The 22,216-nt window shown below is 35.4% G+C and overlaps 3 protein-coding genes across 5 annotated transcripts; all 3 read left to right on the top strand.

Moving 5' to 3' along the window:
- The first annotated feature begins 9,040 nt into the window (after positions 1-9,040).
- LOC121253887 (cyclin-dependent kinase inhibitor 7-like) lies at positions 9,041-10,525 on the top strand. 2 transcript variants are annotated; one of them, XM_041153816.1, is made up of 4 exons: positions 9,041-9,563; positions 9,959-10,011; positions 10,127-10,279; positions 10,445-10,525. In XM_041153816.1, exons 1-4 carry the CDS (start codon positions 9,180-9,182, stop codon positions 10,503-10,505), a joined length of 651 nt encoding a protein of 216 aa, XP_041009750.1. In that variant the 5' UTR covers positions 9,041-9,179; the 3' UTR covers positions 10,506-10,525. The 2 variants fall into 2 exon arrangements, with proteins under 2 accessions (XP_041009750.1, XP_041009749.1); XM_041153815.1 differs by having other exon boundaries at positions 10,124-10,279.
- A 3,896-nt stretch (positions 10,526-14,421) lies between these two features.
- Positions 14,422-17,736, top strand: LOC121255709. Its single transcript, XM_041156194.1, has 7 exons — positions 14,422-14,856; positions 15,153-15,210; positions 15,511-15,591; positions 15,745-15,777; positions 15,906-16,145; positions 16,231-16,372; positions 16,600-17,736. The coding sequence occupies exons 1-7, from the start codon at positions 14,672-14,674 to the stop codon at positions 17,088-17,090; spliced, it is 1,230 nt and encodes a 409-aa protein (XP_041012128.1). The 5' UTR covers positions 14,422-14,671; the 3' UTR covers positions 17,091-17,736.
- Positions 17,737-18,471: 735 nt separating this feature from the next.
- Positions 18,472-21,796, top strand: LOC121253851 (B3 domain-containing protein Os01g0234100-like). Of its 2 annotated transcripts, XM_041153776.1 has the most exons (8): positions 18,472-18,628; positions 18,724-18,813; positions 18,892-18,978; positions 19,568-19,596; positions 19,699-19,861; positions 19,949-20,155; positions 20,739-20,829; positions 20,967-21,796. In XM_041153776.1, the coding sequence occupies exons 1-8, from the start codon at positions 18,575-18,577 to the stop codon at positions 21,683-21,685; spliced, it is 1,440 nt and encodes a 479-aa protein (XP_041009710.1). In that variant the 5' UTR covers positions 18,472-18,574; the 3' UTR covers positions 21,686-21,796. The 2 variants fall into 2 exon arrangements, with proteins under 2 accessions (XP_041009710.1, XP_041009712.1); XM_041153778.1 differs by lacking the exon at positions 18,724-18,813 and having other exon boundaries at positions 18,516-18,628.
- The last annotated feature ends 420 nt before the right edge of the window (positions 21,797-22,216 follow it).

Below are 22,216 nucleotides of genomic sequence, written 5' to 3'. Positions count from 1 at the left end.
TGTAGACGTGTACTAATGAGTCTGCAAATGAACAAGCAGTTGCAAATAAGTATGCTGCTATGATGTTTTAACTAAAAGAAATTTACTCAAAAATCACCGAAGAGAGATGAAAGAGCTATTTAGCCGCTTGACCCATCTAGGCGGTGCTACTGGATGATTGATGATGGTGGTTGTGGTGGTGTTCTGGTGGAGAGAAACCATCAAAGAAGTTCTGCCTGCTGTCCATCGGAATGGGAGATTATTGCTAGGCTTAATGAGGCCCTGGAAATGAAGAAACATGTAATTGCTGAGTTCGAGGCAAAAATGCAAAATTAGGATAAAAAAGTCTTAAAGAGGGTGAGATGATTCATGACGGATGACAATGGCCGAAAAGAATGTTCTTCACACGTAGTCCTGGTCGGCCCTGGCCCTGCAAATATAATTGAATTATGGGTCTTGTGACTCGTCTCTTTTGCTCCTTTATTTTCTCAAACTGGTCGTCGTACTGGGAATTGAAGACTAGCTGGGATGTTTGGTCGATTGGAACAGTAGAACGTAATAAATATTGCTGAATGTGAGTTTGTGCATGCGTTTGTTAATGAGTCGTACACCCTGTCCACAGAGGGTGTAAGCCAAGGATGACTCCCATTTGGTTTTGTTTAATTTTTTATATCTTTAAATATTTAAAAAGAAATCACAACATTATTAAAAAATACTTTCTTAATTACTAAGTAAATATCTATATATATATATATATATATATATATATATATATAGAACCATCTTCGAGACAACTAGCATTATTGTTAATAAAAATAGTCATTTAGCCCTACTAGTAATTTCATCCTGATGTCCACGTTTGCTCTACTCTTACAACGATGGGGCTTAATTACAACTAATATTTTGTATATCACTACTACACATGAGATATAGTTAGCTCTAAGGGAACGTTTCTCTTAGAAGAATGGTCCTCAGATTTTCTAGCTACATAAATCTATTTCCACTCTTTCTCAAGGGCAACTTTCGATGTGTACCTATTTCACTCACCTGAAAGCCCTTTGGGATGAGTTGGCAAATTACAAACATGTTCTAGCTTGTTCTTGTGGAGTTGTACATACATTGAACTCTTATGTTCAACAAGAGCACATTTTACAATTTTTAATAGGCTTGAATGAATATTTCTCTTATGTAAGAACTCAGATCTTGCTAATGGAGCATTTGCCTTCTCTTAACAAAGCATCTCTTGCTTTACAAGAAGAAAAACAGAGAGAAATCTTAGTTGTTTCTCTTCCCTCTGTTGACTCACATGAGTTTGTTTCTAAAAATGATAGCTCCAGATTTGTCATATCCTTCTCCAAGAAGGAATGACTAGTGTGTAAGCATTGTAAAATCATTAGTCATGTTATTGAAAAGTGTTATAAGTTGCATGGACTTACACCAGGATACAAGCCAAAGCCAAATCAACAGTCTATGGCCAATCAGGTTGTTTTCAGTGACAACAAATCCTCTACTGCTTCTCCCTTTTCTCTAACTAAGGCTCAGTATCAACAACTCTTGTCCATGCTTCACTCCCAAAATACTTATGATGAATCCACTCATGTTGTTAATGTAGTAGCTTCGAATTCTTCATTTTCTGGTATTTTTTTTCCCTCATCATTTGTGGAATAATACCCACTCTATTTTCTTCTACCATTACATCTGGTTTGTTTGGCCCTAATTGTTGGATTCTCGATACTGGAGCCACAAATCGTATGGTTCCTTATGTAGATTGTTTCTCTTCCATTACTTCTACCATTAATACATTTGTTAAGCTTCGTAATGACCAATTTGTGTCTATTACACATATTGGTCCTGTTCACATTTTGAACATCTTGTTCTTCATGATGTTTTTTGTGTTCCTTTATTCACTTTCAAATTAATTTCCATCAACAAGCTTACTAAGTCACTCGTTGATTTTTGTTTTCATCTAATATGTGTTTCATTCAGGACATGATTCATTGGAGGATAATTGGAGTGGGTAGACAACAAGGAGGACTTTACATACTACAACAACCAGACTCTTCTTTTTCTTCTAAACTTCAATCTTTTCATGTTTCCTATACTACAGTTTCTAGTTTCTTTAATAATCTACTTTCACATGTTTGTTCTGTATCTTCCAAATGCTCATTGTTTGAGCTTTGGCATAATAGATTGTGCCATCCTTCTGTTTCGAGGATGTTGTTTGTGAATAAATTTATTCCTAAATTGGTTGTACCTAACACTTCATGTATGATTTGTCTACTAGCCAAACAGAAGAAATTACCTTTCGCCAATAATGTTCATCTTTCTGTTTCACCTTTTGATCTTGTTCATTGTGATGTTTGGGGACCCTTCTCGGTTTCTACTGTTGAAGGTTATAGATTTTCTTTTACTATTGTTGATGATTCTACTCGTGTCACTTGGGTTTACCTTTTTAAATGTAAATCTAAAGTGCCATTTCTCATTAAAATTTTTTTCAACCTAATCAAAACTCAGTTTCATATTAAAATCAGGAAAATTCATACTAACCATGGTACATAACTTTTCCTTTCCACCTTTCTAAATTCTAAAGGTGTCATTCGTCAACACAATTGTGTTAAAACTCAACAACAGAATTCTAAATATTCCAATCTCATTTGCCTATTAAATTTTGGGATGATACTGTTTTAACAACCACTTATATCATTAATAGGTTACCTACTCCGCTCTTGAAACATAAATCTCCTTTCAAGCTTTTGTTTAATTCCCATCCCTCACATGATTACTTAAGGACTTTGGTTGCTTATGTTTTGCTTCCACCTTACAAAGATCTCGCACTAAGTTTGATCCTAAGGCTCATACATGTATTTTCCTTGGATACCCTTTTGGTATCAAAGGTTATAAACTCCTTGATGTCAATACAAATCAATGTTTCGTTTCTAGACATGTTGTCTTTCATGAACATGTCTTTCCTTTCAAATCTCATAATTTTTTCCTTCCTAAATCTATTTCTTCTTCAAACAAATGTATTCCTTTTTCTCATCAATCTTCAACATTAGATTAATTTTATGTGCCTTCAAAAACACCTTCATCAAATCATTCTTCTATTGACAATCATTCTATACCTACTGTACTCCTCATTCTACTACCACTCCTGAAAATAATATATCCTCAATTATTCCTCGAAGATCAACTAGAATCACAGGAGCACCTGGTTACTTGCAGAATCTTTATTACAATTCTTCTTCTGCACACTCTGCATCAGATCCTATAATAGGCTCTTCCTCTCCTCCTTTCTCAAACACCAAGTATGACATTTCAAACTTTCTTTCTTATGATCGTTTATCTTCCAATCATAAGTCATTTGCCTTGTCCATCACTGTTGATATTGAACTTGAGTTTTATCATCAAGCACTCAAGCACTCTCATTGAAAAGATGCTATGACTGCTGAGATTACAACATTAGAAAATAATAATACATGGACTGTTACTTCATTACGTCCTAGTAAAAAACCCATAGGCTGTAAGTGGATTTATAAAATTAAGTATCGTGCTAATGGTTCTATAGAACATTACAAGGCAAGGTTGGTTGCCAAGGGCTACACCCAAAAGGAAGGTTTAGATTATTCTAAGATTTTTTCACCAGTGGTTAAATTGGCTATTGTTAGAACATTATTGGCTATTGCTACGGTATAGAATTAGTGTCTTATTCAACTTGATATTAATAGTGCATTTTTGCACGAGGACTTATTGGAAGAAGTGTACATGAAGTTGCCTTCTGGTTTCCACATTAAAGTGGGATCCAAAGTTTGTAAGCTGAATAAATCTCTTTATGGTCTGAAATAGGCTTCTCGTTAGTGGTTTTCTAAGTTATCCAATCCAAAGCCGATTACTCATTTTTTTACCAAGTCATATGGTTCTTCTTGTTTATGTTTATGAAGTCCTTACATGATGATAAATTCAAGGTTAAGGATCACGGTCAGCTCAAATATTTTCTTGGTTGGGAGATGGCTAGATCTTCACATGGCATTTCCTTATGCCAAATGAAGTATGCACTCGAGATTCTCTGAAATGCTGGTTTTCTTACATCAAAGCCTATTTATTTTCCCATGGTTTTCTTTTCACTTGGCATCTACTGTCTTTCATTGACTCATTAGTAGGCTTCTCTACCTTACACTTATAGGGTTAGATTTGTTTGACTCAGTTCATAGACTTAGTCAGTATATGACCTAGCCCAGACAGCCTCATCAGAAGGACAAAACATATTGAGTTGGATTGCCACTTCATCCGTGACCAAATTCATGCTGGACTCATCAAGACTTTTCATCTTGCTTCTCAACACCAACTTGCTGATGTTCTTACCATCACTTGATAACCAAGATGGGAGTACATTCTATTTACTCTCCATCTTGAAGGAGGATATCAAGTTTATTTTACACGTGTCATATGTACCCTTAGGCCTCGTTTGGATTCAAAATTCACATCAACTTATCTCATCTCATCATTACAATTTTCTAAAATTTTTACACAAAATAAAGTAAACAATTCAACTTTTTTAAATCTCAAAACAATAATAATATTAAAAAATAATATTCTACAATATTTTATTTTATTATTTACAAACTATCTTAACTCATCACTGAATCCAAACAGAACCTAATATACTCTAAGATTAATTATCTGTACATAGCATAAATATTTTGTATTTTACTTATTTTATTTTTAAGTCAGATCATTAATAATATTCTTCAATTTTCCCCAATTACTCGAGAACCTTCTGTTTTCCAAGGGTTTCATCTTGTTAATATATCGCGATCGTTACGTGGGAAAAACATGCAACAGCTCACAACAAGTGGCGAGATACACGTACGCAGATGTGATGTGGTTCTCTCATTCTCAATATTGGTGGTACATCCATCCCCAGGGGCCCACGTTACCTGCTGCATGCCGAACCTCATGCATTATCGGGCTCCACATACCATAACATTCAGTACCACGACATGAGCAGAGAAGTGTCCCTATTGCATTTGGTTCCCCGCATTAATATATAGATTTTTTTTTTTCCCCTTAAATTGGTACCACTCTAGCAGATTTTACAGCATTCTGAATGTGTCTTTTACTTTTTCTTTTCTTAACCATAAAAGACATTATCCACGTTTAACATTTTCTACGAAGGAATATCTGAAAGGCTTCTAAAAGTTGCCATTTTTCGGTCACTGGTTCTGGCTACCTGTACTGGCCAGTGAGGTTGGTCTATATGTAATCACATTTTTTGGGTATTTTAAAGTGGTGGGAATGGTTCTTAACCATCAATGTGTTGCCAGTTATCGGTCCATATTCAATAATGATATCCTTACCCTTTATTTATTATTATTTTATTACCTAATTATTTTTCCCTTTTTACTATTTCAATCCAAATTAAAATTTTAGAATATAATATTCTTACATAATTTAAAAGAAAATAAACTATTTGTTTTTATAAAATTAAATTTATTTTAAATTAATTTATATGATTACGTTAGTTGGTTGATTGAATTTATTTATCTTTAGATTATGTAAAAATGTAGATTTTTAATACAATTCATATAACGAAAAGAAAAAAGAGTAGTAAAATAACAATAAAATACTCAACTTAAAAATGCAAAACGGAGAGTCGCTGCAGAGAACAGGATCTCAGTAATAATGAAGGAAAACCATTTACTGCCATGCCATTACATGCAAATCAATGTATATTTCAGTATTACCGTTGCAAAAATTAATTACTCCACCCAAATGCAAAACGGAGATTAGTTGTAGAGAACAGTATCTCAGTAATAATTAAGGAAAACCATTGACTGCCAATCAATGTATCTTTCAGTATTACTGTTGCAAATTAATTAATTACTACATCTTTTTTTTTTTTTTTTTTTTTTTCTACAACCCCAATTGCCCAAAAAAACCTTTCTCTGGCCACAGCTATACAGCCGGTGTACGCCTCGATACCCAACGTACGTACTGCTTGCCTGGCCTGGCGTCATCGGTCATAGTTCTACGTCCTTATCTGCAATGTTTATGCAGACTCGATACGCATGCCATTCATCATCTTGGTAATGAACAATGATGAGAACTATTCCCGGGGGCTTGATCTGGCCTTCTTCCTCACGTGTTTTTCTGCCTTTGTTTAGCTTTTCTTGCCCTGGTCCCCTACACCTTCATGATCTACACAACACCATTTAAGTCCTACATGTGCTGCTACTGCTCATCCTGGTTTTTGGCCTTGATGCCTTTTTATGGTGCAATCGTTGGGTGGTGTCATGGCTAGCGCCTGGACCAAAGGACTCAATCAATAGCTTGCTAGCTAGGTTGCTTTCTATCAACTTTGGAACTTGGACCTTAAAAGAGGTAGTACTCTATTCCTATCTTGCAATATGCTGTGTATGAATAAATGGTGCATATACAGCTAACAATTAAAACCTCGGTTATGATTTTTTTTTCCCCCTCGCAATAGCACTAGCTTATAATTACTTGAAATCAAATGGCTTTTGTTGAATTTCATGCGAATTTTAGCCTTAAAACCTTCGGTTTTAATCCCTGTCAGATGTCCTAAAAGTTCATACAAAGTAAAGATGCCTTCAAAAGTGAGAAGGACCACAAAGAGTTCCAGGAAGACTCGTTTTTCAAACATTTAAAATACGCATATATGGTGTCATGCAACTTTCTCCTTTAGTCGAAAAAGTTGAAAAAAAATAAACTTGAAACAGATAGGCGTCCCGGCCCTTTAAAGGCTTGGCCCTCTCATTTTCTCTGACAATAAATATTCTAAAACGAGCAGCTAGCGGACTTGAAAAATTGACTCCAACCACCATTTCCATCACTGGAACAAAAAAGACAAGGGACAAGTTCTAGTCTAAATACGAGACTCTGAATTTTCATTCATATGCGGTACATCTTCACAGAGGAAGAGGACCACCCATGCAATATCCAGAGCTTGGAAATTCTATATTCATTTTTTCTTTTTCTTTTTTCTGTTTGGGTTGGGAGGGAGGAGTGGGGGTCAATGCTACCAAACTAGACCTTAAGAGCTAACTTCAGTATTATTTTCACACACTAGAAGGATCGATGAACTTGACACGTTCTGTCGAGTTGGAAAGTGACTCTCCAATGGGTAACTTAATCTGCAAGATATATTACAAGTAGACATGAGATCCTGGTGGTCCAATTGCTAATTATACACGTACCAAGAAACTCACAAACAACTGAGAGTGCCTTCAGTGAGACACAGTGATCGGACCAAAGACCCCCCCGTGTTTAATTTGCATACCAACCAATTTTTTAGGCCAACCTTTGCATATATGATCTACTGATAAGTGTACTAGTAGCTCCATGGCTGTCCAGCAGATGATCGTGACAGAGCAGTTCAGCATTCAAGTCTCCTCCCTCGTCTTCTTTCAACTGCTTTTGCGTAATGAGTTTGGGATGAATCTAATCATGAAGCCGTATGAATTAGCCCAACTGTGATCCCATTATGATGGCCATACCATCCATCCTAACTTACTCTCTATTTCAATAGAAAATGAAATATTTTATTTATTTATTTATTTATTATTGTCCGTAGTCGAAATTTCATCTACCATCATTTACCACGTCCATGATGCATGGGTGTCATCCCTGGCCAGTACATTCACTTGATTGGCTTCATTTGGTTATATAGATAAGATGGGATAGAAATTAAAAGTTGAATAAAATATTATTAAAATATAATTTTTTAATATAATTTTTATTTTTAAAATTTAAAAAAATTAAATTATTTATTATATTTTATATGATAACTTATAAAAATTATAATAATTATATAAAATGAGATGAAAAGAAATAATTTAAACTGTGTAATTAATGTTACGCCTTGAGTTTAGGACATTAGTACCTCATCTTTGAGGTTCCCGCATCGATGCTTCTTACAGTTCGCTGGCCCTGGTTAAGCATTAATATTACCAGCAGTAAAATGTCCTAGGGTTAGTTTTTTTCCCTCTCTCTTTATAACTTTTTATCGTATTTGTTTGTTTTTTGTCATATTCATTGTACAAACTTCGTTATTTTGTGCCCTACTTTCGGATTTGAAAGTACTGCTGCTGAACAAGTTGTAGAACATAATTACATAACAGGGGAGGGGGGCTTTCTATAGATGACAAAGGTAAAATAACCCTATGCTTAGTGGTGTGTGTATATACATATATATATATATACATATTAGAAATATTTTAATCATAAAAAGATTTCATAAAAATAAACTTAAAAATTGACTTACATTAATGTGATATATTAAATTACAAAATTATTTTTATTGTAAAATAGATTTAACGTATAATATAAAATTATATCAATTTATAAATTTATTTTTACCAAATATATTTGTGATTATAGCACTTTCCTATATATATTAGACGCTGGTTATGTCTACGGATTACACAAAAGAAAATAACGCTATAATGAGCGTTAAAGGGTAGATTGGACTTGTAATGTTCGACGATGTGGCATGATCAATTAATAAATCAAATTTGTTAATAATCATCCTCACACACCACACTTATTTTTATATTTTAGAATTTTTAATTTTTTTGTTTTATTCTTTCTAAACTAATTAAATTTTTGTACTCATCATCCATTTATCACATATTTGGTAAGAGAAAAAAAATTAAAAAAAATTATGTTATAATATATGATCAGGATCATGAGTAAACTTTTTCTTAATAAATAAGCTTTGGACACCAAAGAATTAAAGCATGAGAATTATTTTATAAAAAAAATAATTTACACGACTATACTACGTATAAACACTTTTTATAAAAACCTGTACGTATGGACCAAATAAATTGTCTTGAAGCATTACATTCAGGTTTGTGGGTGTGATCATGGGTTTGGTCGGTGACCCCAAACGTCCTCAAATTGTAAAGAGTGTAGAGTTTATTATTAAAAAGTTAATTAATTCTTTTAATGTGAATTTTATATTTTTTATTATTATTTTTTTAATGATTGCAAGTCATTGTGTACTCTTTAGTTTTTTTTAATGGAATCTCAACCGTCCATCCTGTTCAATTGCCCACCTCTTTCAAGACCTCTTCAACATCCCCTCTCCGATCTATCTCCCATCTTCACACGCACTTTCCGTCTCCGCCTTTTACCTTTAATAAAAACCCACAAAATAGAAAAAGCAAAACCAGAAAGCAATGAAAAACGATAGCAGTAGTAGTAAAGAGACGGAGAGAGAGAGCTCGGCTAGGGCGTACAGTATGGGGGATTGTACGAGGAAGTGTAAACGAAATATTGCAGCTGTGGAGGGCTCGGGCTCGAGCACTAGCACGAGCACGGCGGTGTCTAAGAGGCTGAGAATTGTCGGTTTGCCTTCCTTGACTGTTGAGCTCGAGAACCCTCTTTCCTGCGTGGCTTTGCCCGGGAATGTGGCGTCTCCTGCCAATTCAGTGGATACTGAAGCAGTGAACGCCGGTGCTTTGAGCTCGAGCTTCTGCTCGGACCAGCTCCCGGCTTCTTGGTGTTCCAGTAATGAGTCGAGCGAGGTTGTGAAGGACAGCTTTAGGCTCATGGATCTCAAGGTGAATTTTTTGTTTGAGTCTCTGATCAATTTAGACTACTTGGGTCATTTGGTTTTGAATTTACTTATATCACTCGGGGTTGATCATTGATGAGAAACCGGTAGAAATTAAAGAAAATAAAGTTTTGAGGTCTCTTGTTTCTTGTTGCTTTTGCTGCCCTAACGTGAAAAGAAATTCGAAAGAGCTCCACACTAGAAATCGAAACGGTTAATGTAGCCTTGTTTGAGGAAAATTTATTTTCCTACATTTATGTTCCTGTTTTTTTCTCGGCAACCAAACGGAATTTCTCTAGAATACTTCTTCTTTTCCGGTGCCCCCACACTTTGATTGCTCGTTTTAATTAGTTAGATTTTTAATGTTGTATTTATTTACGCTTCTATAATGTGCAATTGCAGGCCAAGAGTTTCGAAACCGTAGACTCAGCGTGCATCGACAACACCAAATTCAGGTCTTTTTTTTTTTTTTTTTTTAATTATAACTCCCATGTCCCTCCGAATTCAAAAATTCGTTCGTTCCGCGCGTGACGGTTCGTTTCTTCTCATAATCTTCTTTCTATTCAGCAGAGAGACGACGCCATCGAGCGAACTCTGCGGAGAGTCGGACGAAATCGATTCGCTGGCGAGGAAGCTGTCGGCGGCGAAGACTCCACCGAAGGAGGAGATCGAGGAGTTCTTCGCAAAGGCCGAGAAGCAAGAGCAAAAGCGATTCGCGGAGAAGTGAATACCTGGTTTCTCTCTATGTGGGCGTGTGTGTGAGTGAGAGAGAGAGAGAGAGAGAGAGAAGAGAGTGCAGAGTATAGGCGGCTGCACACTAACAGCGTATTTTAGCAGAAGGGGGAATCGAACGCTAACTAACCAACAACTTTCCTTCCTTACTTGCAGGTACAACTATGACATTGTGAAGGATATGCCCTGGAGGGACAGTACCATTGGGTTCGTTTGAAGCCATGAAAAAAATAAAGAGAAAAAAAGAGTCACTAAACTGACACTGGGCAACACAGAGAGTTGCATGCAACTTTGCCCCTTTTGGTTTAGCGGGGAGGTAGGAGATGGTTGTTTTATTTTTCACAGCTCTCTCTCATCTGCCTGCCTGCCTTTGTACTGCTACTACCGTCGCCCAGAAATGCTTCTGTTTCTGCAGACATCACATCCCTTTCGCAATGGAACAAGCTTAGATATCGATACTGAAGAAGGAAAAAAAAAATTAAAAAAAAAACACGTATGATGTTTTCTGAAAGAGTACTGCATTGATGGGTGATATTTTGGATTGTGGGAAGTGTTCGATCTTCGTTTGGGCTTGTTTTTTGGCTCTTTGTATAAGCTTCCGTTTTCAGCGGTTTTGGTTTGGTACCAACTTTCTTACACCCTTCTTTCGTCCCCGTTATTGTTTTGAAAGCGGAATATTCTCTAAATATCTCGTGTGTATGATTCTTATGATTGTTGCCTGTTGGGACCATTTGTTTCGTGGAGTACTAATATTCACATCCAAATAAAACAAGCTGTGTGCGCATATATATATATATATATATATATCATATGTAATCATGAGGTATTCTGTTTCTCGAGTCTGCAAATATATAATGCCGACCCAGCACTCTACTAATGAAGTTTCTGGCAAAAAAGAGGGGTTGAGACTCGTAGACAACCAAAGAAATGGTGCATTTGTTAGACCATCCAAACCAGCCTCAAATTACAATGCTCTCCTAATCTCTATGCCTAACTTGTGGCTCTGAGTAACAAACAAAAGTTAGTCACTGAAAGTAGTACTGAGAATTAATGGAAGTGGGCATGACCGGCAGGAGGGAAAAGCTCACTCTACAGGAAATGATCGTGTGAATTAATGAAGCGCTTGCAGTCGAATCATCTAAGCCATAGGCGAAGTACCTTTTTCTTCTCTTTTTTTGTCTTTCAAGTTGACAGCTTATGAGTAGACACAGAAATAATCGTGGTGGGCAAGATTCAAGAATCGCCGAACATGGGGATGGCGAAGGCTAGCTGTGGCAGAGGTTGCTTGTCTGAGAACAAAAAAGAAACAGATACGTGCACATGGGCTTCATTGTGAATTTTCAGACGTGTCAAATTTGCAAGCAAGTCAATCTTATTGCACGTGGGGGTGTTCCAGCCTTCCGGTTCCTTCGTTTCAAAGTACAAAAATCTTTTCTTTTTTCTTTTCAAACGGCTGGAATGGAAAAAGGCTTCCAGGCCTTCAAAGTAGAAAAGGGGAGACAGACAAAAAAAAGAGAGATACGAAAAGAGGAAGGCTTACACGTGCAGTATTGGATTGCTGATGCGTTGGTTTCCCAAACTTGGCTTGCTTTGGATCTGACGCCCGCTATTTTATTGCCAAGGGGACGTAGATTTGAGAGATGGGGTCGGGTAGGGAGTAGAATGTTGCTTATTAATATATTAATTAATTAAGGAGATTGGTTTCTTTGAAAGTCTGGTTTTTGGTGTTTCTTTTCTTACCGTTTCCCTTACACGACGAATTTCGGCGTGTATTTGTTTATTATTCAAGATTGTCGACTCCCATTCAAATATTTGAGATTCACATATTACATATTGTCTCTATTATATATTAATACTATTTTAAAGTTTTTGAAAAATTTTATGTATTAGTCATTATTCACTTTCACACTACATATTTATAATTTTTTTTATAGAGTGTGAAGGATTTTTTTTATAAGATATGAAAATATTTTTTATAAAATGTGAGATAATAAATAGTAGCTGATAAGAAATTTTTTTTTAAATTTTCGCATCACATGCTATTTATGCAATATAATTGCAGGGACGAAGCCAAAGGGGCAAGGGGGCCTGGCCCTCCCAAGGCTTGAACAAAATTTCCTCAAACTGAGATTTTGTATTTTATTTCAAGCGAATTAAAATCTAATATCTTAGGCATATTATTTTCCATTTAATTTTATTTATATAATATTTTGATAAATACAATTTTAATTCTTAGGGAGATTTATTAGAAAAATAATATTTACTTTTGAATACATTTATAATATAGGAGAATGTAAATAAAGTATTTTTATTTGTAGTCATCATTAACATTCTCTAAAAATTTTATGAAGATTTAAATGATCATTTTAATTTTTATGTTAGCTAGAATTTATGTATACTCTTGTCAATTAAGACATTATATAAATTTTTTTGTTGATATGATTTTTGTGAAATGCCTATTTTGTTTAGGCTTTGAATTTATTTTTTATTTCTTACTCTTTAATTTATTTTTTATTAATTATATTTTGTTAGTAGCGTTCCTAGAAAAATCCAATTGAATTATTTATTCCAAAACGCCACGTGAATAGTGTGTGACGTAGAAAGTTCAAATATATATAAGTATAATATATTTAGTTCAGAATCTTAATTTTAAAAATAATAGTTGTCTTTTCGGCCCAAACAATAAAAGGGTATCGTTAACAAGGTCCACCTTAAGGCCCAATAATGGGCATTCGAAAGGCCCTGTGGCCTTTAGTTTCCGCTTGAAACCCAAAACAAAGATCTCTCGCAAAGACGGGCTTTTGGAGATAGGTTGGATGGGCGAGGTCGAATCTATTGATGCTGGGTCCAAAATAGAGATTTCCGACAAGAGGAATCTTTTTTTTTTTTTTTTTTAACTTTGACAAGAGGAATCTTAACTCCTAGTATCTAACGTATTTTTTTATCGGCATCAAGCGAATATGCTTTCGACAGAAACTCATCAGTAATTTTTTTTTATGCGGTTTAGATAATAAAAAATTTTATGTGAATTTATTTTTACGTATTTCTTACATATTTAATTAATATGATTAACTGTCTCATATTTTTTTAATATAAAATAATTATTTTGACCAATTATATTAGTGAAGTGCGTAAAAATTGATTAATCGCTATAAAGAAAGAGAGAAAACCAACTTATCATCTCCTTTATCATCAGTCTCTCAACATTCTTTGATGTGACATTAAATGATAGATTCACAAATGAAATATAATAAATAATTTCTAATAATTTAATATTATATCTTGAGATGATGAGATAATGATGATAAAAAAAATGATGAATAATATTACTAAAAAAATGATAAAATCTAAAATGAAGAGCAGTGTTATTTTAAAGAAATATTAAATAATAAATTAGAATAACAACTATACAAACCTAAGTCCCATAAAATATATGCATTTGATATATATTAATATATGTTTTTTTTATCCATATTTTCTCCTTATCTTTCTTTTTAAGATATAATTGTCATTATCAATTGACTTATAGTTTAACTAGTATGTCTTTTTGTATATATAATAAGGGTAATGATAGACACAAATATATTCTTACAATATTAAACAATCATTTGTAAAATAAAGATATTTTTATAAAATGATAACATAAAATAATTGTTATGGCAGTTATAATTAAAAAAATAATAAATACACATCATATTTTATAATATTTTATACAAAATTTTAAAAGGAAGAGTGTTTTTATAAAATATCTTATAAAACTAATATTATTTTATAAAAATATCCTTATTGTACAATATATATTATAAAATTTGTTATGAAATTTGTTAGTAGATAAAAGGTACTGATAGTTGAATCGATGAGAGTAAAAAAAAAAAAAATTCACATATTTTTTAAATATATATTTTTAAAACAAAAACAGCAATTTATTAATAAACATTTCTTTAACTATTAAGTTAAAAAAAAAAGAGGATCGGTCGATTTGTTGTCCAATTCATCGGTCCCCATTTTCCTTTTATAATTATCTATCTCTCACGCTCTTAACAAATAGCGGCTAAAAAAATTCCCGATGCAGAAACGGGTCCCACTACCTGTTCGAGAATAATGGAGGAGCTTATCCTAAAAGGCGCGTGGTGGGTACGATCCGACGTGGCTTTCGATTCCACTCAGCGAAGAGCGAACTACCACCCGACCATCGACCACCACCCACCAGTCTCCCCAGATCTCCCCACACCAATTCGAGCGGCTCAAACCAGCCCACTCAATTCCTAAACCCTAAGTTCCCAAATTATCGACTTTCACAGCTGAATTTACCTGGAGTCCTATTTTATTTTTCTGTTTGTTCTTGAACAATTACCAAAAAAAGAAAAATAAAAACTAACTACCATGTGGGGTGGTGGTGGTGGAATTGGGGGTGATCTCTATTGGGGAAGAAAGGAGGCTCAATCCAGAGGAATCGCGGTGGTCTTCGCTTGGGCTTCGATTCAGGAGCAGCACTTGAAGAGCTACGTAGACTTGTACGCGTCGCTCGGATGGAATTGCCTCGTTTGCCATGCCGATTTTCTCAACGCGTAAGATATTTTCTTTTCGTTCGCTCCGTTTGATTGCTGAGAACATGAGGAAACTGAAAACTGGGGCTCATAAACCCAACTCAGACCCCTATTTGCTACTAATAGCACTAATTACCTCACTGTAGTTCTTATCAGGTCCAAAGGTCCAATTTAGCTGGTGTTCTGTCCTTTTGTTTTGTGATTTTTTTAGGGCTGGGGGGGGTATCGCATTCCTTGGAGTTCCAGCTTACTATTAGAGTGTTTGCTGCATTGTTAACGAGTGTCGCTTCTCTTACTCATGGTTAATATTTGTGCAGATTTTATCCTGAGAGGGCCATGTCACTGGCATTTGTTGTTCTCAACGAGCTTGTTGAGGTCAGTTTCATCAGTAGTTATCCGATTTCAACTTAAAAAGTTCAGTTGGGATTTTCAATTTTGTTTATTAAGTAAGATAAAAGGTTGAAAATTCAATGAGATACTGTAAAGCTTTAATCTGAAGCAGGATTTATGTTTGGGGCTGAATTCCCATATTGCTCAATCTTTAAGCTAAATCAAAACCCATCCGACATCAATATGATGCGGGATCGCAGACTAAACCACTTATGTTATATATTGAGATAATTATGTATTTCTGTTTTGACGCGTACAAAAACCTTTTTGGTGTTGGGGATGCAGGAGCTAAGGATTAGGCCATGCCCTATTGTCTTTGTAGCTCTATCTGGTGGTCCCAAAGCTTGCATGTATAAGATTTTTCAGGTACTTGTAAATTTTGTGGTATCGTAGGCATGAAATTTTATCTTTTGGTGTAGGTAAATGCAAGTCAAGTATTTATTATATGCTCCGCTGAGTTTGAACTATTATTTATTTTCTGAATGTGGCAAACTAACAAATCTGGCACTCATAATGCAGGTTATCGATGGAACATGTGGAGAGATGTATTGGGTATGACTGTTTCATTGTTGTGCATAAAACTTTCTGACCTATACATCGTGTTTTTTCTTAAAAATGTCTAATTAATTAAATTAGCTTCATTCCTTAACTCTCTCTCTCCCATGTTATGGTTATTGAAGGTTGAATATCAGTTGGTCAGAAATTGCTTTTCTGGGCATATCTATGATTCTAGTCCAGTAGATTTTACAAGTGATTTTGGTGCAAGATTCACTCTACACCCCTCCATTCGGAAAATGCCTGGGTCATCGAAACTTGTTTCTTGGGTGGCGAAAGGCGTTGCTTCTGGTCTCGATGCATTATATCTTACTAGGTTTGAATCGCAACGTGTGGAGTATTGGCAGGCCTTGTATTCCTCTGTTGTAAGTCACCATCTTGCCTTTTGCCTTTAAACTTATATTCTCACCATTTTCAGCAGCCGATGTAACATTTTTCCCTCTTTTGTAGAACTTGAGTGCTCCTTTTCTCATCGTGTGCTCAGAAAAGGATGAACTTGCACCGTACCAAATTATCTGCAATTTTGCTCAACATTTACAGGATCTTGGGGGGGAGGTTAAGCTTGTGAAATTGAATGGCTCCACTCACATAGGTTTGCCTCAAACATTCTTAGTTTCTTATTACCTACACAGTGTAATTTTGAATCGTATCATTTAGCCTTCTGGTTATTGGCATGTTACCTATATGTGCTCAAAAATCATGATTTCCTATTTTGAATTTGTAAATAAACAACAGAGTTTTGAACATATCAAGTTTTCTGCTGGTTACATATTTGTGGCTCATTGGAACAGAAGTCATGTGATTTTTATGTTGTTTTAGGTCATTACAAGCATTATCCAATCCAATATAGGGCTGCTGTGACCAATTTGCTTGACAAGGCCGCTTCAGTTTATTCCCAAAAAATCCGACTACTGGGAGAAAGAGCTAGCATGCAAGGTATGCATGATGAGATGTCTGAGCTAATCTGTGACCTCCAGAAAGCAGCTGTTAACTCAAACCAGAGCTTCAGAAGAGTTGCACAGGGGCCAAGCGACCACTTCTTCTTGCCAAGTTCTGCAGAGTATCAAAATGGTAGAGAGTCTCCATCTTTACAAGATGAGCAGAAAGAAAGATCTATCTATCTACCTAACCCGTCAAGCATCAATGCACATAGCGTACTTGGCCAATTCCTCTTTGATGTTTGTGTTCCCAAGAACGTTGAAGGTTGGGATATTAAATTTGGTGGCTCTCTGAACGGGCAGCCATTTGCTTCTGCACGTAGAAACTCGCCTATCCAGGGTATTAAATGCACTCGCCGATCAAGACTATGACATCTCCTACAGGTTGACTTTCTGAAAATCTATTATAAGTTTGCATGAGTTGTTCAACGGCAACTAAGAGATCACAAGCAAATCAAACTCCTGGAAGATGATTAAAGAATTGACGTTGGGAATGTAAGTAGCGGAGTTGGGTTTTCCAAATGGGGCAGCTGGAGCCTGGAATCCTTTGGCACTAAACGAAGATAAGACCATATATATCGTATTTAAACAAAGTGGTATGTTGATTATGATCTCATATCCACCTGTTCCATAAGCTAAGTGTACAGATAAGTGAGGACAAGATCATATGTATAGAGTGAGGTGTATGTTTGTTATGACCTATCCTCCTGTTGAATAAGCTATATGAATGCACGGTTAAAACAGAAGAAGCTATATGAATGCACAAGTGGTCAGCTGATGCTGGGAGATAGATAGTCATTCAGAAGTGGGCTTCTATCGATCAATTCTATGTTTGCAGATGCTGTAAGGAGTTGTTTGCATGAGATAGTGTATACTGTATGGTGGTGTTATCTACAAATGTATGGTTTTGGTATTTAGACCATGGCTGTACGAGCTTCTAATGGTCAAGAATGAGGCTGGAGACCTGTAATATGTAAATAAGAGGAAGTCTTAATGGTAAGATTTTTTTTTTTTTTTTTTTTTTTTTCCTTCAAATATGCAAAAGAGGACGATACCTCAGATTGGACTGTTATGCCCACGTTTTTGGGCCTCCTTTGTAAACAAGGGTTGGAGATAACAACAATGATCAATGATATTTCACTCTTCATATTTGACATGAGAAAGTCCAAGGTGGAAAGGTTTTCATTCTTCACGACGTGTATGGTTGATTGGATGCAATGTTGTTGACTCAAAAGTCCAATGTTGCCATTCGATGAGAGCACCATGCTTTTCCAGCTTTTGCAAGTAGTACTCCCTCCAAATCACCAACCTCTTTCCCTTTTTTGGAAGTCGCTGTTAGGGCCCGGTGTTTGGCTAACAAGAATCTGGCAAACTCGTAAACAACATTCCATGTTTTAAAATCCTGAGTTTTGGCTAATAAGATTTTTACTGAAGAGAAATGATAGAGCCACATTTTTTTGTACCGATTTTTTTTTTTTTTTTTAATTTTTTCTACTTTATGGTTAAGGAAATATTTTTTTTTAATAAGTTTGTAAATTTAAAAAAAAAATGTTGAAAATGATTTTAAAAATGTTTGAGGAAAAAACAAATACTACACTGTTTAGTACCCATCCTCTATCGGGCGGGAGTTTATTGAAATGATATATTATTTATTATATAGTTTATTATTCCCACTAATAATACCGATTTGATATGATTTATTTTAAATATTTTCTTATTAAGTAATTTAAATATGGTGAGTTTCGGTCTGGCAAAATTTGAATAAAACGTCCCAATTCCTTCTCTATGTATTTTGTACTCTTTGTTTCTTTCTTTATCGAGAACCAGAAACAGAGAGAGCTCTGAGCTACTCAACCATGGCAATGGTGCAAAAGCAGAGAGATAACTTTTCTCTTTCTTCTCTTCACGAGGTCCCCCTCAACGTCTCCATCTTTCTCTATTTCTCTTGTTATGGGTTTTGGTTGTTCACTGCTGTGATTTTGTATTTTTTAATTTATTCTCTTAGATTAAAAAGCTGGCCTCTGCTCCGAGCTGCTCAACCATGGCTGCGGTACAAAATCAGAGAGATAATTCCTCTCTTTCTTCTCTTCACGAGGTCTCCCAACGTCTCCATCTTTCTCTTGTTTTGGGTTTTGCTTGTTTACTGTTGTGAATTTGTTTATTTTCCTCTCAGATTAAAAAGCTGGAGAGGCCACCGAAGACCGAAGAAAATCTGTTCCGGAAGAAATCTTCTGGGTTTAACCAAATGACTACTACACAAGTGAGAAAAAAAAAAACTTCAGGACACTGTCTTATGTTTTTCATTTTGTGTTCTGTTTATTTTGATCATTTCCTGTACTGTGCTCTTTATATACTTCATTTTTTTGGGGTATTCTGATCTCGTGATATTGAAAATTTCCTTCATGATGTTTTGTACAAGCCTGTTTACGTAGTTGTTGAAGATGCAATTTTTATCCGACGTAGACAAGTTCTCCTTTTAGTAAGAAAAATAATTGAAAAGTGGAAAACGGGAGAAACAAGTTCGGGAAGGGGTGTTTGTTACCTGTTATTTGACTTGGTGGCAGTGTCAATAAAACTGTGAAAGATTCAATATTTTTCTGTCCGATACGATCTTTCATCTTCCGTCGGTTTAAGCTTTTAAATTGGACGCTTTGATAGAGAACTGTCCGAACCCAATCTCCACTCAACCTCCCAATTAACTTTATTAATTTCCTTTTTGAATCTCAGATGAAAGTGTGTTTGAGAACTGTACGGAATAGCATTTTAAAAAGCTTTGAAGTTATTCTGAACATAAAGTTCCGTAATGATAGTACTGAGTTAATGGAAACTTTTTGTGGATTATTGAACAGGGAGTCAATGATGCAGATAAGTTAAGAAGGTCAGTAAGTATCATCGGTCTGCTATTTAATCTGTTATGACATATCAGGGATTTAGTAAAACTTTAACAGTGCTGTGCTGCTGCCTCCACCTTTTGGTACAGTTTCAAGCGAAAGAGAGCAACAACTGACTGCTTAAATGTTTCGTCCGAAGCTCAGTCTTCCGTCTTACAACAAGCAAAAGAGGTTCAAGCAAATCTAGAACCAGATTTCCCTAGCCTGATCAAGACTATGAGTCGATCGCATGTTACTGTTGGATTTTGGCTGGTAAACATAACTTTGCCTATGCTTTTGTAAATTGAATAAGGTTTAGGTTACTGATCTTGTTGTATGTACTAATGATTTGCATGACAGGGTCTCCCGAAGCAATTTTGTTCTGCGCATTTGCCTAAGCATGATGCAACATTTGTTTTGGAAGATGAAAGTGGGGAAGAATTTGAAACAAAATATCTAGTTGAAAAGGTGGGTCTAAGTGCAGGATGGAGAGGGTTTTCTATTTCTCACAAATTACTGGAGGGAGATATAGTAGTTTTCCATTTAGTCAAGCCTTCAAAATTTAAGGTAGTTATTTGAACCTTCTTTCTATTGCTTTTACATTTGCACCCGTTGTTCCTTGGTGCTTGTTCTATTGCTTGTACTCAATGCATGTAATGTAAGTTGGTGTAACTGTAATGATGATTTTTACTTACTTTTCCAAAGAACAGTAAAAAGAAGTACTCCATTGGTATTGATAAATCCGTTGACTGAATAGAAGTGTAAAAGGAGAAGATAAAAATAAAGAAAATAAAGAAAATGCTGTTTATACTAATTTGTTGTTGATCAAGATTTGAAAATAAATGGTGTTTATATTAATTGGCGTTGATTGGGTTTTCGTTATTACCTCAAAGTATAAGTTTTTCGTAAGTGAAAGACAGCTATTCTGCCAAATCTGAAAAAAAAATAAGTGCCAAAATATGGGCTTTTTTCTTAGATATTTTTCCTTCATTTTTCTTTGCAAACAGAAAAACTCCTGAAGTCCGTTTGTTTAATTGGGCCTTTCTCTTTGCATTGCATGTCAATTTATATGATATAATCTATCACATGATACTTGAAGCTGCTATGTGTCCATGCATATTATATATGTAGTGTACCTGATCCATTCTAGGTATACATTGTGAGATATAATGGTTCAGATGAAGTGAATGGTGCTCTTGCCCTTTTAAAATTGGATGCCTGCCCAAAACAACTGACTTGTGGTAAGTATTTTCTTGCAGTTCACGTTAATATTTTTTCCTTTTTTCAAATTGATGATTTTTTAAATGTCTTCAAATTGCTACCCTTCTTAAATTCCCTTGTTATTTTTTACCCTTTTTTTATTGTGTAAATTATGCAGATGAGGATACCAAGGCTTGTGAAAAGATAGAAATTGAGAATTTGGAGCCTCTTTCTCACAAAAATAGTCAAAAGAATAACTTGGTGGTCTGTGGTACTGATCTCAGGCCAATATCAGATCCTTTAGAAGATGACAGTGATTTCAGCTCAGAAATTTTGGATGGAATTAGATTATCAGAATCTGTTGTTGATTTTAAACAAGTCAGAAGCATTGAGGATTTCGTTGTTCTCGTTAATGGTTTAGTTATAAACTCTGAGCTCCCAAAGTTCCTTCTGACCAAGTACCACAAGCTGTGCTGCAGTCAGAAAGCATTTCTTCATGACCATCTCCTCGAGGGTCTTAACTGTAAATTAGCTGCTGGAATAATTTCTGAGACTATTAACATTTCCGATGCCATTAGAGCCTCCAAGATTTACACTTCACAGGATAATTTTTCCACTTGGGAAAAAACTTTGAAGGCCTTTGAGGTGTTGGGCATGAACGTGGGTTTCCTGCTTGCACGGCTAGAGCAGCTTATGAACATTTCACTTAAATCAAAGAGGTATAAAGAAGCTATAGTTGAACGAGCTCATGCAGAAGAGGAGATAAAAGCTCTGGAGACAATGCTTCTGGAAGCAAAAGAGAAAATGAATAGCCTTGATACCGAGATTGAGAATCTAGATGTAACTGCCAATAAGCTTGAACTTTTGTTTGTAGAAGTGGCTAATGCCCCTTGGTAATAGGAACGTTTGTGTTGTTGATTAACAGTCTTCTGTAGACTATAGAATATTCCGGGACCAGAAATATGTAAGAGATGTTTTCTTTTATAGGTATATACCTATTTTTGTGAAGTTCCTAGTGCATAAAAAGTGCATCAAGTGAAACTGAAGAAATTGAGAGGCTGGCTTTTGTGAAGTTCCTTTTGTAGGATGGTGTATTTTCTGTACTTACGGATTATTTAAGATACTGATGATCACTGAAGAAATTGATACAACTGCTAGCAAAGGCCAGAGGATGGTGTATTTTCTGTACTTGTATATCTGTTGGTTCTCTCTTTTGTATATCTATGATAAAGCTGTTATATTATTGGACAACTTGACGAGCATTGCTCTGTCTTTGTCTCGGTCGTCGGTATTTCCTTCTATCTCTCCCTCACACAAAAAACCACAACCACATCCGCACGCAACTTTGTCGTCTTTCCCATCCTGCATGTCTTGGGAATTTTATCTTGATTATTCGACGAACAGTTACAAGCTTCTTCCCCATCCTTC

This window comes from Juglans microcarpa x Juglans regia, chromosome 3D (genome assembly GCF_004785595.1).
Source record: "Juglans microcarpa x Juglans regia isolate MS1-56 chromosome 3D, Jm3101_v1.0, whole genome shotgun sequence".
NCBI lineage: Eukaryota > Viridiplantae > Streptophyta > Magnoliopsida > Fagales > Juglandaceae > Juglans > Juglans microcarpa x Juglans regia.
Note: the sequence above shows the minus strand (reverse complement) of the source record. Positions and strands in the feature narration are given on the sequence as shown.

What these genes read in the sequence shown, in the direction of transcription:
- LOC121253887 (XM_041153815.1), top strand. Translation starts at nt 9,180, where the DNA reads ATGAAAAACGATAGCAGTAGTAGTAAAGAGACGGAGAGAGAGAGCTCG. An exon ending in TTAGGCTCATGGATCTCAAG is followed by an intron (nt 9,564 to 9,958) that starts GTGAATTTTTTG and finishes GTGCAATTGCAG; the next exon opens with GCCAAGAGTTTCGAAACCGT. An exon ending in ATCGACAACACCAAATTCAG is followed by an intron (nt 10,012 to 10,123) that starts GTCTTTTTTTTT and finishes CTTTCTATTCAG; the next exon opens with CAGAGAGACGACGCCATCGA.
- LOC121255709 (XM_041156194.1), top strand. Translation starts at nt 14,672, where the DNA reads ATGTGGGGTGGTGGTGGTGGAATTGGGGGTGATCTCTATTGGGGAAGA. An exon ending in GCATGTATAAGATTTTTCAG is followed by an intron (nt 15,592 to 15,744) that starts GTACTTGTAAAT and finishes CTCATAATGCAG; the next exon opens with GTTATCGATGGAACATGTGG. An exon ending in AGGCCTTGTATTCCTCTGTT is followed by an intron (nt 16,146 to 16,230) that starts GTAAGTCACCAT and finishes CCTCTTTTGTAG; the next exon opens with AACTTGAGTGCTCCTTTTCT.
- LOC121253851 (XM_041153776.1), top strand. Translation starts at nt 18,575, where the DNA reads ATGGCAATGGTGCAAAAGCAGAGAGATAACTTTTCTCTTTCTTCTCTT. An exon ending in CTCTTTCTTCTCTTCACGAG is followed by an intron (nt 18,629 to 18,723) that starts GTCCCCCTCAAC and finishes TTATTCTCTTAG; the next exon opens with ATTAAAAAGCTGGCCTCTGC. An exon ending in ACCAAATGACTACTACACAA is followed by an intron (nt 18,979 to 19,567) that starts GTGAGAAAAAAA and finishes ATTATTGAACAG; the next exon opens with GGAGTCAATGATGCAGATAA.